Raw genomic sequence first — 17,225 nt, forward strand, 5'->3', positions numbered from 1 at the left:
ACAACAATGTATAAATACCATAAAATACTAGAAAATATATAAAACATAACTTAAAAACCATATACAACAGTAAAACAATAAAGCACCATCCAACAAGGACCTCTAAGATGTGGTAGGGCGGTAACTTCAGTACATATCACTGTGCGTAGGCACAACAGATCTCAGTTGGGCTTTGGAAGCGGAGTAGACCAGGCAAGGGACCAGCAGGACAGTTCGCCAGCTCCTCAATCATTTTCATAGGCCTGGCGGAACATCTCCATTTTGCAGGCCCAGCGGAACTGTAGTAAGTCCTGCAGGGGCTGGATCTCAGCTGGGAGAGCCTTCTACCAGGCCGGAGCCAGAGCCGAGAAGGCTCTCCATGTTGCAGAAGGCCTTCCGCTATTTACACTCCGCTTGGCAGAATCTGGAATAGTGCCAAGGGGTTTTTACCGTTCTCTCGTGTGAAGGCTTGGATTATGCCGCTAGCCTCTTGCCGAATGCTGTCCTCCAGGATCGTCTTCCCCAGGCCCAGGTTCCGCAGAGTCATCAGGCTAAATCGCCTCTGCTGCTTCCACGGGTGGCCGTTGGAAAAAAGAATACCTGGCATCGCAGAGACAGGAAGAGACTGGAGGTTAACAGTTTGCAAATAGCCGTTCAAGGATAATTCGCACACTCAGGGATTTGTGTGTGTGTGTGTAATAAGTTTCTTGATTGTAGCTTTATGGATCAAAATTTCCAGTTGCGCTAATGCTCTCGTGCAAGTGGAAACACACAAAGAATACTGTGGTAGCTTAGGATTGCCAGCCAGGTCCCCTTACCTTCCCAGCAGGAGGGGTGGAGACCTGGCTTATACCTCCTTCTTCCCCTCTTCACTTTTTACTTAGTGCATATGGTCCCGCAGCTGCGCCCTGATGTCACTTCCGGTGAAGTCACTTCTGGTGATGTCACCGCACAGGAACAGGATTGCGTGCATGCTTCACAGTAGGCCCTCAAATGTGCCCAATTTCGCTCATTTGGGGCTCAAATCAGCCCATGGCAAAACGCAAGAGCGCTCTTGGGGTAGCGCGATGACATCAGTGACGTCATTGCGCCGCCCCGGGAGTGCACCCAGGAGGCCCATTCCTGTGCCTTCCTCCCCCACCGACCCAATAAGTGGAGGCGGGGGGGGGACTGAGGGTGAAAGCGGGGGATACCCCGCCCCCACCGGGAGAATGGGATCCCTACGGCAGCTGCTTGTGCTAAGTCAAACTTCCTGTATCTCCACTTGGATTAGTTCTTGTGCAATTATCATGAGCACTATAATATACAGGGAGGAAAGTGCTAGGTGTTGCACGAGATCTTGTGCCAAGGGAACTGAGCTATGTTTGTGTTTTCACTTGTACATTGCTGGATGCAAGCCTTTATCCCAGATAGTCCACCGAGAGCCATTCTTTGCCATAGGCTTGTTCCCTAAGGACTTCATGCTGCCGGGGGTTGGGGTGCGCACATGGAGGTTCCATTGACCCCACTACACCTTCAACCTTCTTTGAAGACCTTAGAGCCAGTTAAAGCCCAAAACTTTTACTACTAGCTGTCCATTGCAATTTGAGCCCAGGTACAGGTGGATATTTGCAGATCACCTGAGAGAGGCGAAAATCTCCCACACTTCCCCACATGGAGGCGAAAAGATCTATCACAAGTTAAGTTACAGGGCTTAAAATCACCACTCTAGCTGGGAAATAGCATCCTCAGGAATGCTGAACCTGGTGACGGTCGGGTGGGTATTTTCAGAAAGGAAATAGAGTTGTACAATTGAATGGTTCAGGGGGAGAACTTTTGAAAAAGGGAATAGGATTGTATTCCATTGCACAGATTGGTGGCAGAAAGTGCCATCAAGTCATATCTGACTTATGGTGACAGCCCCTAGTGGGGTTTTCAAGGCAAGAGATAGAGGGACTAACAGAGGGTTCCGTAAGCTTCCACAATTTCTGTGAGTTGTGGCCCCTCCCAAGTCATTTTGAAGCATTCATCCTCACAAGCGGTGGTGGTGACTACAAGTAGTGACCGCTTTGTGGCCTGGTGGAGGCTATGGCTCAGGTGGTATGAATTGGCCCTTCCTTCCCACCTCCCTGCTCGTGATCAAAATGATGTCTCCTGGGCAGACAGACTGGATCCAACCCGCACTTCACGGACTTCAGCCTGCTCAGTCAATCCTAGATGTTGAAGGAGGCCAGTGACATCAATGATATATGGCACACACGGGCTTTTGTGCCTTTCAGGTATTGCCAGGGCAAAGATGAGCAATTCTGCTTGGCCTACCTACCAGGCCCCATTAAAACTCATGCAAGTTCCAGAGGAATTCTCTCCACAAACCTATAGGGTGGAGATGGAATTCATACGCTCCGCCTGATTCCAAACCAATTTGAACAGCTACCTCACCGATTGACTGCTCTACTGGTGTGTGTGTTATGTACTGTCAAGTCGCCTCCGACCTATTGCGACCCTATGAATGAAAGACCTACAAAACGTCCTATCATTAACAGACTTGCTCAGATCCTGCAAACTGGAGGACTTCTTTCACTGAGTCCGGCCATCTTGTTTTAGGTCTTCCTCTTTTCCTGCTGCCTTCCACTTTTCCTAGCATTATTGACTTTTCCAGAGAATCTTGTTTTCTCATGATGTGACCAAAGTACGACAGCCTCAGTTTTGTCATTTTAGCTTCTAGGGAGAGTTCAGGCTTGATTTGATCTAGTGCCCACTTATTTGTCTGTTTGGCTGTCCATGGGATCCACACAACTCTCCTCCAGCACCACATTTCAAATGAGCCCTACTGGTACTGAAGCTTAAATGCCACCACTGCACCTTCATGCTAATTTATTTAAAAAGGAACAATGGATTGCACATTAGCAACAACAAATACCGTGTGCGTCGCCTATTAGATCACGGAGGAAACTGGGGACCGGTCGCTCGGCAAATTCCTCAGAACGGCTGATCAGAACTTCCTTCACAGCTTGGAATCCGTTCAGCACAACTATAGGGGTGTGTCCCAGCCAGATGGTGTAGACATTTCCATATGTTGAGGCCATCTGGAAAGAAAGAACATGCACTATAAAGAAAGGACCGGGAGAGAAGAATGGCAGCAAGAAGCAAAGGATTCGGGTAGTTCAACCAACGTCCTCAACTGTAGCTATGTTTTCTGCTCGTATTCACTCTGAGGATGGAATTGGCTCTAGGGCAGAGGTGGCCAAACTGCGGCTTGGGAGCCACATGTGGCTCTTCTAGACATATTGTGCGGCTCCCGGAAGTCTCTGAGTATCGCTGTGGCTATACATTTTATTTTATTTTATTTTATTTCCCTCCCTTCCCTCCCTTCCCTTCTTTCCTTCCATGTCTTTCCCTCCCTTTTCCTTTTTTCCTTCCTTCTTTCTTTCCATGTCTTTCATATTATCAATAAAAATGTTGGGGTTGCCGGGACTGACTCAAAAAATACCTGGGGACTTTGGGGGTGAAGCCTAGCAAGGATGTGACATCACTTTTGTGATGTCACTTCCAAGTCAAAGGTCAGGTGATGGCTCTTCCCAAGCTCCACCCCTTCTGATTATGTCACTTCTGGCATACTGCAGCAAAACCCCACCCCTTCTTGTGATGTCACTATCAGGACACTGCCCCAAACCCGCCTCTTCATCTGAAGTCACTTCAATGCATCATGTCGTGTGGCTCTCAAACATCTGACATTTATTCTATGTGGCTCTTACATTAAGCAAGTTTGGCCACCCCTGCTCTAGGGCAAATAGTTCAGTGTCAGAAGCAAAGGAGCCTCTGGAGTCTTCAATAATTCAGATTTCACATCAATGAAATCTGAATTACTGACAGCGGCAGTATATGCAACAGAATGGAAGGCAGAATCTTGCCCAGATATGACTGATTGGATAAATAAACTGATTGGATAAATATGCATCAAAGGCAAAATTAACTTCTTATATACATAATAGACCAAACCAAGAATTTAAGGAAAAATGGAAAGCTTTTTTTTGGAATATGTAGCTGTAAACTAAGGAGAATTAAGTATAATTAATATTAAAATAAGATCAATTGTTAAGTTAAATAGTTAAATTAGTAAGCTAATATGCTGAACATAATAAAGCTGGATATAATGTTGAATATAAAACGTAAAATATAAAATGCTGAATGTAAAGTATTTTAAGTATGTAAGGGGATGGAGAGGAGAAATGTTATGTAGTTCTCTGATTAGTATTTTGGTTTAATCTCTTATGTATTCTTCACTGTTTATTGTTTAAATAAAAATATATAATTAGAAAAATATATAATTAGAAAAAAATTCAGAGTTCACCATATCAAATGGGAGTAATGAAGCCGATGTCTTGAATATGGGAACTGTTCTGAACAGAACCAGTGGAGATGAACAGAACTCAGTCCCATTCATGTTCGTGCCAAGTTTCCGTGGCCACAGGAGTGCCGATGGATCCTCCGGAGTCATGTGTCTACAGAGGATCAGGTCCCCTGCAGGTTACTCTCTGTGCCTACATGCGCAAACCACAAAGGTGTGTGTGACTGTGAGATATAGGTGACTAGCAAGAGCGTCAGTATTTGCATATATGGGCATGATGCTTGTACCAAAAATATCAAGTGGATTCCACCATCACTGTCCTGCATCGCACAATTACTGCTCTCGCTGTCTTGTTTTATACTTATGGGTTACCATTTTCTGCATTGTGCATTTTCTGCATGAAAGCTGCTGTAGCATAGTGTGAAGTGGTTGAGCTGCCAGTCAGCCCTCTGCTGGTTCGACTTCTGTTACTGCCATGAACTCTGCAGATGGCCTTGGGTAAGCCTCTCCTCTCAGCCCCAGCTCCCCAGCTCTATTCTGGGGGTAATAATAACACTGACTTTGTTAATAGTGTGACACTGATCTGTCCAGAAGAGCAATATATAAGCACACTGTTGTTGTTCTTCTTCTTCTTCTTCTTCTGTTTAATACTGTTTGCTTTATTTAAGATTTCTGTAATCCTAGTCCTATTACATTGCTTATTAGATATCTCATCTTGTTGATTGCATTGATTTATGGTATTCTGTAATCCACCTTGTGTGTCAGGGAGAAAAGCGGATTATAAATAAAGTAAACAAACAAATACTTGCACATGGTAACTCAAGCTGCCTCTCCATTTATTTCAGTTTGATAAACGTTAGTAAACTCTAGTGTTAACATGATTATGGCCATGTCTTTTTCCAAAAACTGAGATGTTTCAGCCTCACAACATTTCTCTGAATTTAAACTTCATTTTAAAAAAAATATGTTTTGGAGCAGATGAGAATAGAGAAAACCCACACACCCCTTTCCTGAATATAAATTGAAATATATTTAAATGGTAGATTTCTCCTGCTCCCCATGGCAACCATTTTGTGCTGGCACCCTCTACCCTTTCTCAAAATTTCAAAACAGGGCTCAGTAAGGTTGAGGATTCCTGAGAGGCAGAACGGAAGAACGTGTATTTTCTGGCACAGACAGCCTTTGGTCAGCAGGTGGCACTATTGCCTTGTGGTTGGCAATACAACAGGCAATTCAGGGTCTGGAATTGCCTGCAAGATATTTGCCATTTGCATTTGTGGTTTTCCTTTTGCAGTCGTGGTTGTGCCCACCACCCTGTGTCAGAAATCCACCTTGTGTCAAGCTCCAAAAGGTTGGGGACCCTTGACCAAGCACATCCCAATTTCCACACTGTCAAAGTTGCTAAAGAATTTCAACATCATACTGACGTTGCCCTCTGAAATGCTTTCAGCGAGAGCATGGGAATCAGAACTGTTGTTGCAGAGAAGCGGCTGAGGTTGCCAGCTCTGGGTTGGGAAATTCCTGGAGAATTTGCAGGTGGAGCCAGGGGAGGGCAGGTTTGGGGGAAGGGGGGGACCTCGGCAGGTTTATAATGCCATAGAGCAACCCCCCCAAAGCAGCCATTTCTTCCAGGGGGGCTGATCTCTTTAATCTGGAAATCAGTTGTAATTCCGGGAGACATCCAGGCACCACCTGGAGGTTGGTAACTCTAATTAATGCCGTCGCTGTCCAAAGAGAGAGGGCAAAGGTGCAGATGGACTGGAGTTCTCCTGGAATTACAGCTGATCTGCAGGAGACAAAGATCAATCCCCCTGGAGAAAATGTGGATACTTTGGAATGTGGATTCTATGGCATTACACCCTGCTGAGGTTCCTTCCTCCCCGCAACCCTGCTTTCCCCAAGTTCCACCCCCAAATCTTCAGGAGTTTCCCAACCAAAAGTTGGCAAACCTACGACCACTCACCTAAGTCTGCTCATCCCTATAGGAGAATCCGTAGCCCTCAAAATTCCCTCTTCTGTAAAAGAACTAATGGTAGATCCGCCTCTCTCTCTTATCAAGATCTTTCACAACAACGAGTGTGGATGTTTTGGAAGGAAGCTAGAATTCAGTAGCAAAGATAAGAAATGCATGCCACATGCCGCAACAGATTACTCAGCTGGTTGTTGTGGGTTTTCCGGGCTGTATTGCCGTGGTCTTGGCATTGTAGTTCCTGAGGAACTACAATGCCAAGACCACGGCAATACAGCCCGGAAAACCCACAACAACCATCGTTCTCCGGCCGTGAAAGCCTTCGACAATACATAGATTGCTCAGCTGTTTTGTTAAATGTTCTAGAGTTCATTGAACTCTTTCTGACTGGAAGGAAAGAAAGAACCCAAACGGAGTTGTGGATTTTATGGTTTATAGATGATTACATTATATGGTTTTACAGTTTAAATATACACATTTTTCAAAATGAGAGGGCTGATTTGTTCCCTTTTTGTTGCTAGTATTAAAAAATACCTTTGGCTTTCTCAGCAATTGCTTCCCTTTGTAGCTAACATGCAATTGCTTATTTGTCTCTTCTAAGGGGTCACTTTTCCTTTGGATAGAACTGTAAGGGTAGAATGGTGAGGAGGCGATTTCCTACCAGTGGTGAAGAACACACTAGCACACACGAGAGTATGGTTCAATACATCAGTCTTCAAGGGGCCACAAGAATCTACTTTCTTTGTTCCACCAAGGAAACCTCAACATCCATTAAAGAACGTTAACAACCTTTTGGGAAAAGACTCTTTAGCCAAAGCATATCAATAGGTAAAAGGTAAAGGTAGTCCCCAGAGCAGGCACCGAGTCATTACTGACCCATGGAGGATGTCACATCACAATGTTTTCTTGGCAGACTTTTTTCGGGGTGGTTCGCCAGAGCCATGCATGGTAATCAGCCAGCATTAGGGTTACCAGGCCCAGAGACAGGAGACTGGAGGGGAAGTGTGAGGATGTGGAGTGGTCAACAGTAACTGTACAACACTGTCATGCCTCTCTGGGAATCATTGGAAACTCTGTGGTAAAAATCTGATAAAATCATTGTTTTGGGGCAATTCCTAGAGATCATTGACGTCACTTCTGGGGAAAACCTCGAAGTGACATCTGTCCTCTGTCGGAATTGCTAGGAACTCTAATCCTAAAGAATTATTTTATATTTTGTCTATTATACAACTTTTATAAATTCGTTTCTAATTATGGGAATTCTGTGCTTATAACTGTGCATCATAGATTCTGCTGAAGATTTGTTGGCAAAACTCGTCAGGAATTTTAATCTCAATAAACATTTTTTTTCTTACTTACACTGTCGACTTTTTTTCCTGCTTTTGTGTCTCTGTTTTATTAATTGACCCCCTGTATGAAAGACACCCCAAAGCATTACCTCTGTGACCAACTATTCCAATGCACAGTCTTTTATGATGTCTGGGAACCTTGTTCCTATGGTATGACTTGAGCAAAAATTTACCCCGACAGGGATAAGTAATTTTTACTCCAGGCCACATTGGATCACCTAAATGCCTATCCCATGTTTTAGATGTCCTAGAGTTCATTGAACTTCTTCTGACTGCAGGCGTGGGTGGACACACACAAGAGTGTTTAGACATCACTTAACAAGTGAAGAGATTGTTTTATGGTTTCATGATGTTAATGCCTTTTTTAAAAAAAAGGAGAAAAGGTTCATTCCCTCCCTTGTTGGATATTGGTAACAAAGATAACATTGGCTATTTCGGCATGCTATTTGCAAATGGGAGACGTTCAGCAAAGACCTGGGCCGTTTCCACACGGCTTACCTTTTGCTGGGATGCAGCGTGATCTCGCACGAAATTGTGCAATAACAGCATGATCTCGCACGAAATCCTGCAATAACAGCATCTTCCTGGTGCAATTTCGCACGCGAAGACGCTGTATCCCAACAAAAGGTAAGCTGTGTGGAAACGGCCCAGGGTTGCGGAGGCAGGCAATGGCAAACTCACCTCTGTTAGTCTCTTGCTATGAAAACCCCACCAGGGGTTGCCATAAATCAGCGATGACTTTACGGCACTCTCCACCACACATTTGCAAAATACATTTTGAGTTAACTAGGAAGGTTCAGAGATTATCATACCCCCCAAAAAGTCACAGGGAGCTTCCTTCTGCCAAGCCAGAGACTTGGTCTATCACAATCAGTATTGTCTCTTCTGCTTGGTAGCTGCTCTCCAGGGTCTCAGGGAGAGGTCTTTCCCAGCATTTAACTGGAAATGTTGGGGATTGAACCTGGGACCTACTCAGGGCACCTTCCCCCGGCTGCTCAAACAGTCGGTTATCCTTCCAATAATTAAAAAATCATCCCTAGACAAAAATGATGTAGCCAATTATTGCTCAGTCTCTAATCTGCCCTTTCTGGACAAAATGTTTGAGAGAGCAGTAGCTGACCAACTCCAGACATTCTTGGATAACTCTAGCCCTCTGGACCCTTTTCAGTCTGGATTCAGACCAAGGCATGGGACAGAGATAGCACTAGTAGCGTTAGTAGATGATCTCCATCTGAACATAGACAAAGGCCGTACTTCCTTATTGCTCCTCCTGTATCGATCTGCAGCCTTTGACACAGTAGACCATGTCATCCTGTTGAGGCATCTAGAGACAGATGGGCATCAAAGTGAGCATCAAAGGATGGGCCTTGGACTGGTTTAAATCGTTTCTCATGGAACGGACTCAAAGGGTTGCCGTCAGAGACCAGCTATCTCCAGAATGGGAGCTATCTTATGGGGTTCCACAGGGTGCAATCTTATCCCCCATGTTGTTCAACCTCTACATAAAGCCTTTAGGAGATTTCATTTGCAGCTATGAAATTGGGTGTCATCAATATGCAGATTACACCCAACTCTATTTTGCTATCCAGATCCCCACGAGATTCGGTAGAAACCTTTGATCGCTGTCTGACAGCTGTGGTGAAATGGCTGAAGATGAACAAATTGAAACTGAACCCAGACAAGACCAAAGTGATGCTTGTGGGGAAGGCAGAAATCTTGAAGGACATTGTACTCCCCACTTTCGATGGAGTTCAGCTGACCCTTGCAGACTCGGTTAAGAGGTTTCTCTGTGGTGGCCCCTACCCTGTGGAATGGCCTGCCTAAGGAGGTCAGGAGAGTCCCCGCTCTCCTGGCTTTCTGCAAACGATACAAAACCGAATCTCACACTGTGTAATCCACCTTGAGTCTCTGTGAGAGAACTATAAATGACATAAATAAATAAATATTGCATGCAAAAGAGCTGCTCTAGCACTGAGTCATTCCTCCCCTCTGCAACTGCATTGAATTACTCACGCCCTGGCACTGAGCCTCGGTTTTTAGATGCCCTACAGTTCACTGAACTTACTCTGATGGCAGGGGGAGGGGGCAGGACTCAAGCCAAGATTGTTTTAAAAACACTTGACAAGTGTGTAGATTTTATGGTTTCAAAACACAAAGGAGTTTATTTCCCCTTGGCTCCCCGGTGCCAGAGAATGGACAGTGCAGTGAAACCTTGTTAATTCTTGTGGACCTCTCGGCAGCTTTTGATAACGTCTAGCATGGTATCCTTCGAGGTAGTGTTTTATAGTGGTTTAGGTCCTACCTCTGTTAGAAATTAGTCCCTTCCTCATGCTAAGAGGGTAGTTTATGGATGGAATATCATAAATAGCCCTTCCTTATGTATCATATAAGCCCAAGGCACTGCATAGCCCAAAGCAGATGACAGCTAGGCAGGAGCCTGGAAAATTACCAGATTGGGAACCAACTGCACAACAAAGAATAAAACACAAGCACACACTGAATAAAGTTTTTTAAAAAATATTTTCTCACTTTCAAAGTACAAGTAGGCAAAGCATTGTGACACATTACTACACCAGCAGTCCCCCACACAGAAAAATAACACAACTCACTTAACATCAGAGAATCACAAAAACACAATTCCTGTCAAAAACACTTTATTTCTTGAACAGCTTTAGGTTGCACAGCAGGGGGGCACAACAGGGCATAAAAGCAGTCTACTACACAAAAATAACACAACTCACTTCACATCAGAGAATCTCCAAACACAATTGCTGTCAAAAACGGTGATGTGAGTTGTGTTATTTTGTGTAGTAGACTGATTTCATGCCCTGTTGTGCCCTCCTACTGTGTAATCTAAAGCAGTTAAAGAAATAAAGTGTTTTTGACAGCAATTGTGTTGTGGGTGATTCTTTAATGTGAAGTGAGTTGTGTGTTTTTTTTGTAAGATACTGCTGGCATGCCATTTGGTGGGAGCAAGTCCCTTGAAAGTTGGTTGCATTTTGATTGCAAAATGCCACCCCAAGCCACCTAGAAAGATGACTTGTTTTTCCCCATAGAGAACCATGGAGAGTGTAGGAGGATGGGGCACCTTATTTGGGGGGGCATAACTTGGCCCCCCAAAATCCAATCTTTCTGAAACTTGGGGGCTAGTTACAGAAGAGTTAGGAGAAGGTCTCCACCAAGTTTGGTGTGATTTGGACAGAAAATGCCCCCCCCCAGACTCCCGGAAAGCTGGGAGAAGGTTTTCTCATTGAAAACAATGGCCGAATCGTTTCGGCAATCTCTGTTTCAGTATTACCGAAATTTTTCGGTATTCAGAAAAAGTTTCGGTAATACTGAAAAAACCAAAACGGCCCTGATTCAGTATTTTTAACCTAATCAGAATACTGAATTGCACACCCCTAAAAAAGACATTTTTGGTTGAATATCTGCCTGAGAGTTCTCTAAGGGAATAATCCCTGTAAACATAGGTCGAGAATCCCAGTTGTTAACAACAACAACAACAACAACAACAACATTTGATTTATATACCGCCCTTCAGGACAACTTAAGGCCCACTCAGAGTGGTTTACAAAATAGAGCTCTGGGAAGCTGTGACTGATCCAAGGTCACCCAGCTGGCTTCAAGCGGAGGAGTGGGGAATCAAACCTGGTTCTCCAGATTAGAGTCCCACTCTCTTAACCACCACACAAAACTGGCTCAATTTTTTTTGAGGGAAGAACCCACAGGCACTTTTAATAAATTTAATGCACCAAAAGTTACGGGCCACAATTGCATGACTGAACAATTCAGTACCAGTTAACAGCATGAAACATTTTTTTCAGTCTTTCACTGATCCAACTATTAAATGGGAACTGTTCACAACACAACGGGGTAATGAAGGATCAACTTCACAAAAGTGGGGGGAAAGGGGTTGCTGCTTTGTAAGCTGCATTGGGTCCCTAGTGGGGAGAAAGCATACTATAATGTATGGCAAGCAAGATGACAGCCAAAGTACAAAGTAGTCTGTTAGATCATTTTGATCTGAACTGACAGATGGAGTGTCATGTGACAATGACACATGACTAAGTTGCATCATTCTGACTACTGCCACAATGACTCAGCACTTCAATCTGATTGGTGCTGAGAAGTATATATTCTGAGCAGTCTGTGTGCTAATCATCACTCTTGTGAACTGGATTGTATGCGAAGCACTTTGTCAGTCAGGAGGATTTTGTATGCTACAAGTGCTACATGGACTGTATGTATATATTATTGTAACTAAACCACTGTATATAGTTCAGCACTAGTCAAGTCTGGTTTGACTTATTGCGTGCGCTTCCAGAAGATACGCTCACAGAAAGGGGGGTATAAATAAAATAAATTATAGGGAGAATTCAGGCTTGAATTGATCTAATACCCACTGATTTGTCTTTTTGGCCGTCCATGGTATCCACAAAACTCTCCCCCAGCACCACATTTCCAATGAATCAATTTTCTTCCTGTCATCTTTCTTCACTGTCCAAATTTCACATCCATACATAGTAATGGGGGATACCATAGTTTGGATTATCTTGATCTTGGTTCCCAGAGAGACATCTTTCCCAGAGAGACGTCTTTCAGGTATCTGAAGTAGGGGGCTATGACTCTTGAAAGCTTAAACCTTGGCCACTGGACTGAAATCCTGCTGTTCTACCACAGACCAAGCCTGCAGACCAACATGGCTACCCATCTAAACTATCTTTATCCTTAAGAATCTTTTCTACTTCCTTCATGGCTGCCCTTCCAAGTCTCAATCTCCTTCTAGTTTTGTGGCTGCCATCTCTCGTTTGGTTGATATTTAAGCCAAGGAATCAAAAATCTTGAACAATTTCAGTTTCTTCATTATCATCCTGAAAGTTGTGTCATTCCTCCGTGGTCATTACTTTTGTCTCCATGATGTTCAGCTGTAATCCTGCTTTGGCACTTTCTCCTTTAACCTTCCTCAGTAGTTGTTTCAAGTCTTCACTATTTTCTGCCAGTAACATGGTGTCATCTGCCTATCTCAAGTTGCCAATGTTCCTTCCACCAGTCATTTACTATTTCAAAACAGGCAGTGACTTCCAAGAACTGTCAGACCTCCCTCCAATGTTCACAGTGATTGCCAGCCGAGGGCAATATTGGGGGAAAGTTATAACTAACGCAGTTAAAAAGCCATAAAACACTGAAGTACAGTCTGTGACATTTCTATGCAAAACATAGACAAGGAAGTTATCTGCATATGGGTCATTGAACTTGTAGACTTTTGAAGGCTGTGTTAAAATGTGTCACGGACTGTACCAGTTGCATTTTATGGTTTTTGACCCCATTAGTCATGACTGATTTTCCTTCATCTGTTGACTGAGAATTCAGATCTCTGACCCAGTGGGCCCATAGCTCACGAAAAACGAAGCTAGTAGCAACAAGATCTTCAAATTATAAGTTTTCACAAGTCAAAGCTCCCTCCTTCAGCTGCTCTACAGCGATCCCTTCTTCCGAACTCTGACACAATAAAGCTTACACTCTGAAAATCTTGTTGGTGTCTAAGGTGCTGTGTGTTATGAGCCATCAAGTCGCCTCTGACTGATAGCGACCCTATGAAGGAAAGACCTCCAAAACATCCTATCATTAACAGACTTGCTCAGATGCTGCAAATTGGAGGACGGGGCTTCTTTGATTGAGACAAGCCTCCTTATTTTAGGTCTTCCTCTTTTCCTACTGCCTTCCACTTTTCTTAGCATTGCTGACTTTTCCAGAGAATCTTGTCTTCTCATGCTGTGACCAAAGTTCGATAGCTTCAGTGTTATCATTTTAGTTTCTAGGGAGAATTCAGGCTCGATTTGATCTAGTACCCACTTATTTGTCTTTGTGGTTGTCCATGGTATATGCAAAACTCTCCTCCAGCACCACAGTTCAAAATAAAAAATTGTTTTCCTGTCAGCTTTCTTTACTGTCCAACTTTCACATCCATACACGGCAATGGGGAACACCATTGTTTGGATTATCTGGATCTTGGTTCCCAGAGAGACATTTTTATCTTTAAGGATCTTCTCTAGCTCCTTCACAGCTGCTCTTCCAAGTCTCAGTCTTCTTAGTTCTTGGTTGCAGTCTCCTTTTTGGTTGATGACTGAGCCAAGGAATAGAAAATCTTGGAACAATTTCAATTTCCTCATTGTCAACTTTAAAATTGGGCCCTGGCTTAGTGGAGGGGGGGAATGGAAAGACCCCCAGATCCTAGCCCAACACTGTAACATTTGTTTCCGTGTTGGAATCTGGGAAGTCCAGGGCCCTGGCTTAGTGGGGGGGCGGGGGCGGAAGCAGATTATAGCCATGCATTTACAACCTATGTTACCTTCTAACAAGGTAACAGTCCAGTAGCACCTTAGAGCAGGATTACAACTAAACATCAAGACAAAAGTAATGACCACTGAGAAATTACACACTTTTAAAGCTGACAATGAGGAAACTGAAATTCCCCCCTCCCCCCAAGATTTTCTATCCCTTAGCTCAATCATCAACCAAAAAGGAGACTTTGAAGAGCAGCTGTGAGGGTGCTAGATAAGATCCTTAAAGATCATATGTCTCTCTGGGAACCAAGATCAAGATAATCCAAACTATAGTATATACATGGATGTGAAAGTTGAGCAGTGAAGAAAGCTGATAAGAAGAAAATTGATTAATTTGAAATGTGGTGCTGGAGGAGAGTTTTGCCTTGGACAGCCAAGAAGACAAATAAATGGGTATTAGATCAAATCGAGCTTGAATTCTCCCTAGAAACTAAAATGACAAGACTGAGGCAATTGTATTGTGGTCACATCATGAGAAGACAAGATTCTCTGGAAAAGTCAATAATGCTAGGGAAAGAGGAAGGCAGTAGGAAAAGAGGAAGAGCTAAAACGAGATGGCTTGACTCAATAAAGGAAGCCACATCCTCCAGTTTGCAGAATCTGAGCAAGTCTGTTAATGAGAAGACATTTTGGAGGTCTTTCCTTGACAGGGTCGCCATAGGTCAGAAGTGACTTGACTGCACATAACACACACACACACACACACACACAACAAGGGGGGACCCCCCCCAGACCATTTAGTCCAGAGCCTGAAATTATCTAACTGGTCTCAAACTTATGCCTTTTCCTTGCATGAGCCAATTGCAGCTCTGGAGACGTATTTTAAACCATGGAAGAGCTCTGTAAAGAAAGGGTTACACACCCATAACAATCTTGTTCAAAGGAGCCACCTGGAAATACCAAAGAGCATTTTAAAAAAACAACTGCAGAAGGATTGCTACACACAGTTTCTAGGTCAAGTTTGGTTTGGCCAGATGCCCAAAGACTCTGTTTCAACAAAGCAGCTGATCATAATCATCTCCCTTTTAAAAAAATAACAACGTTGAAGACATTTATAGAGTTGGCAGTTTCCCGTTGGGGCTTAGAGACGGTCCAGAATTACCTCCAGACTACAGAGATCAGTTCCCTTGGAGAAAATAGGAAAGAGTCCAGTAGCACCTTTAAGACTAGCTATCTTTATTGTAGCATGAGCTTTCGAGAACTGCAGCTCTCTTCGTCAGATGCATCTGACGAAGAGAGCTGTGGTTCTCGAAAGCTTATGCTACAATAAAGTTAGTCTGAAAGGTGCTATGGGACTTACTACTATTTTGCAACTACAGACTAACTATTTATTTATTTATTTATATTCTGCCTTTCTCACTGAGACTCAAGATGGATTACATAGTGTGAGATTAGTACAATTAGTGGCAAGAACAAGGGCAGACATTTCAATACAATGTCAAGAACATTTCCATAAACAACGTCATAGAGTAAATGAATATAAGTTTACAAAGACATAGTATTTGCAAGGATCCAATATGGGGTTGAGGAATTACTGAAACAGAACATAATCAGTTCTAGGACTGACATTAAACAACATGAAGCACAGGTAGTATATAAGAGCACACATTTAAAGCAACAGATAATATGTAAGGCAACATAATGGTGAAATCTGTGGTTCCTAACTCATTAGCGAAACACGGCTAACTCCTCTGGATCTATGACCCGGAGAAAATGGCAGCTTTGGAGGGAGGACTGTACAGGATGATACTCCATGGAAGTCCCTCCCCTCCCACCCTCCCCAGGGTCCCCAGGAAATCCCACTGTCCCCAGGCTCTGCCCATATCTCCAGGAATTTTCCAGCCTGGAGTTGGCAACCCTAGACATTTATCAGATTTGCACAGAATTAGCCAAAGGTTCCTCTTTTTTCTATGTTCGACTGGGATTCCCTTTAGGTTTTTCTCCCTATTGGCAGGACCTCTCGTTGAGTATGTCCCGGCTGCTCTTGTGCATAGCATAGCATTCAATCCCAAAGAAGCATCATCAGGATTAAAGATTGCCCCCCTGCCCGATTGGGTACCAACACGGTCTTCACCCAGCAGACCCCCCAACACCTCTGCTTCCAGATGCCAGAGATGGCCACATATTAATAAGACACAGTACCTTTAGCAAAGTTTCATGGTGGATCTGAAAGCCAAGCAACCCCAAGTTGCCGATGATGGGAAGCGGCGCGGGTCCAGGAGGGAGTTTGCTTCTGGCTCTTTGGACATTCAGAAAATGCCAGGCCAAGAGGACAGCTAAGAGACCCAGGAAGACTGGAAACAGAGGGAGCATCTTCCTTCAATAGGGTCCCTCAGGTCAACGCCAGCCCTTTTGTCTCTTCTTCTGTCGTAGCCTGTTGAAAAGCTGCACTTAAATATGCTCTTGAGCTGTCCTTATATGGGCATTTCAAATATTTGCTAATTTACTAATGCCAGTTCTTTTTTATGTTTCTCTCCTGTGCCTTTAATTGCAGCTTGGCATGTAGGTCTAGCAGGTGATCTCAATAATGTTTATTCTCCTGTCACCAAAGCTCCACTTTCTAATTCCAGGAAGATTTTTAAGGCACAATAACAGCCCAGGACCTTTGTTTTGGGATAGCAGGCAACTGTCCTTAGACAATAACTCCTGAGGGGTAAAATTATTATTATTATTATTTTGAATATTTTTTATTAGGCGAGTACAAATACAAATTAAATTTTAAATCAAAAACCTAAAAATCACTTTCCCCCACCCTTTCCCTCCCCCCTTTTTCTCAGACTTCCAACAGCTTTCCAACCCATATCTTATTCTATAACTTACTTATCTATTCTCTCTATATATCATTATCTCCTATTTCCTTAATAGACTAATAGACTAATTAATATCCATTAAAATCAAATCTATTCAAGACTTAAACTTAACAATAATTAAAACTTCACTTTAAATAGTAAAGATCCCTATCTCTAATAGTTCTCCCAGGTAATAACTTTCAAATTGCCATAATTTCCCCTTCACGTCCCACTTTTTCTCCAAATACTCCTTCAATCTCCCCCAATCCTTAAAGAATTCTTCAGCATTCTGGTCTCTCAGACTTCTTGTCATTTTGTCCATTTCTGCCATGTACAGCAACTTTTGTATCCACTCTCCAATAGATGGTATTTCTTGCACTTTCCATTTCTGTGCATACAGTATTTTTGCCGCTGTTGTCATGTAAAATAACAGAGTTCTATATTGCGTGGGAACATCTTAGGGGTAAA

At 43.4% G+C, this 17,225-nt stretch overlaps 1 protein-coding gene across 1 annotated transcript in view; it reads right to left on the reverse strand.

Annotated features, from left to right (window-relative positions):
- Positions 1 to 16,602, reverse strand: part of LOC129332794 (cytochrome P450 2J2-like) — a 29,469-nt gene extending 12,867 nt beyond the window's left edge. Inside the window, exons 1-3 of the mRNA XM_054984046.1 lie at positions 16,111 to 16,602; positions 2,879 to 3,044; positions 430 to 579 (exon numbers count right to left, since the gene is read on the reverse strand). Coding sequence (XP_054840021.1) covers positions 430 to 579; positions 2,879 to 3,044; positions 16,111 to 16,281 — 487 coding nt within the window. The 5' untranslated portion in view covers positions 16,282 to 16,602. The remainder of the gene's footprint in view (positions 1 to 429; positions 580 to 2,878; positions 3,045 to 16,110) is intronic.
- Between the last annotated feature and the right edge of the window lie 623 nt (positions 16,603 to 17,225).

This window comes from Eublepharis macularius, chromosome 6, assembly GCF_028583425.1.
Source record: "Eublepharis macularius isolate TG4126 chromosome 6, MPM_Emac_v1.0, whole genome shotgun sequence".
Classification (NCBI taxonomy): domain Eukaryota; kingdom Metazoa; phylum Chordata; class Lepidosauria; order Squamata; family Eublepharidae; genus Eublepharis; species Eublepharis macularius.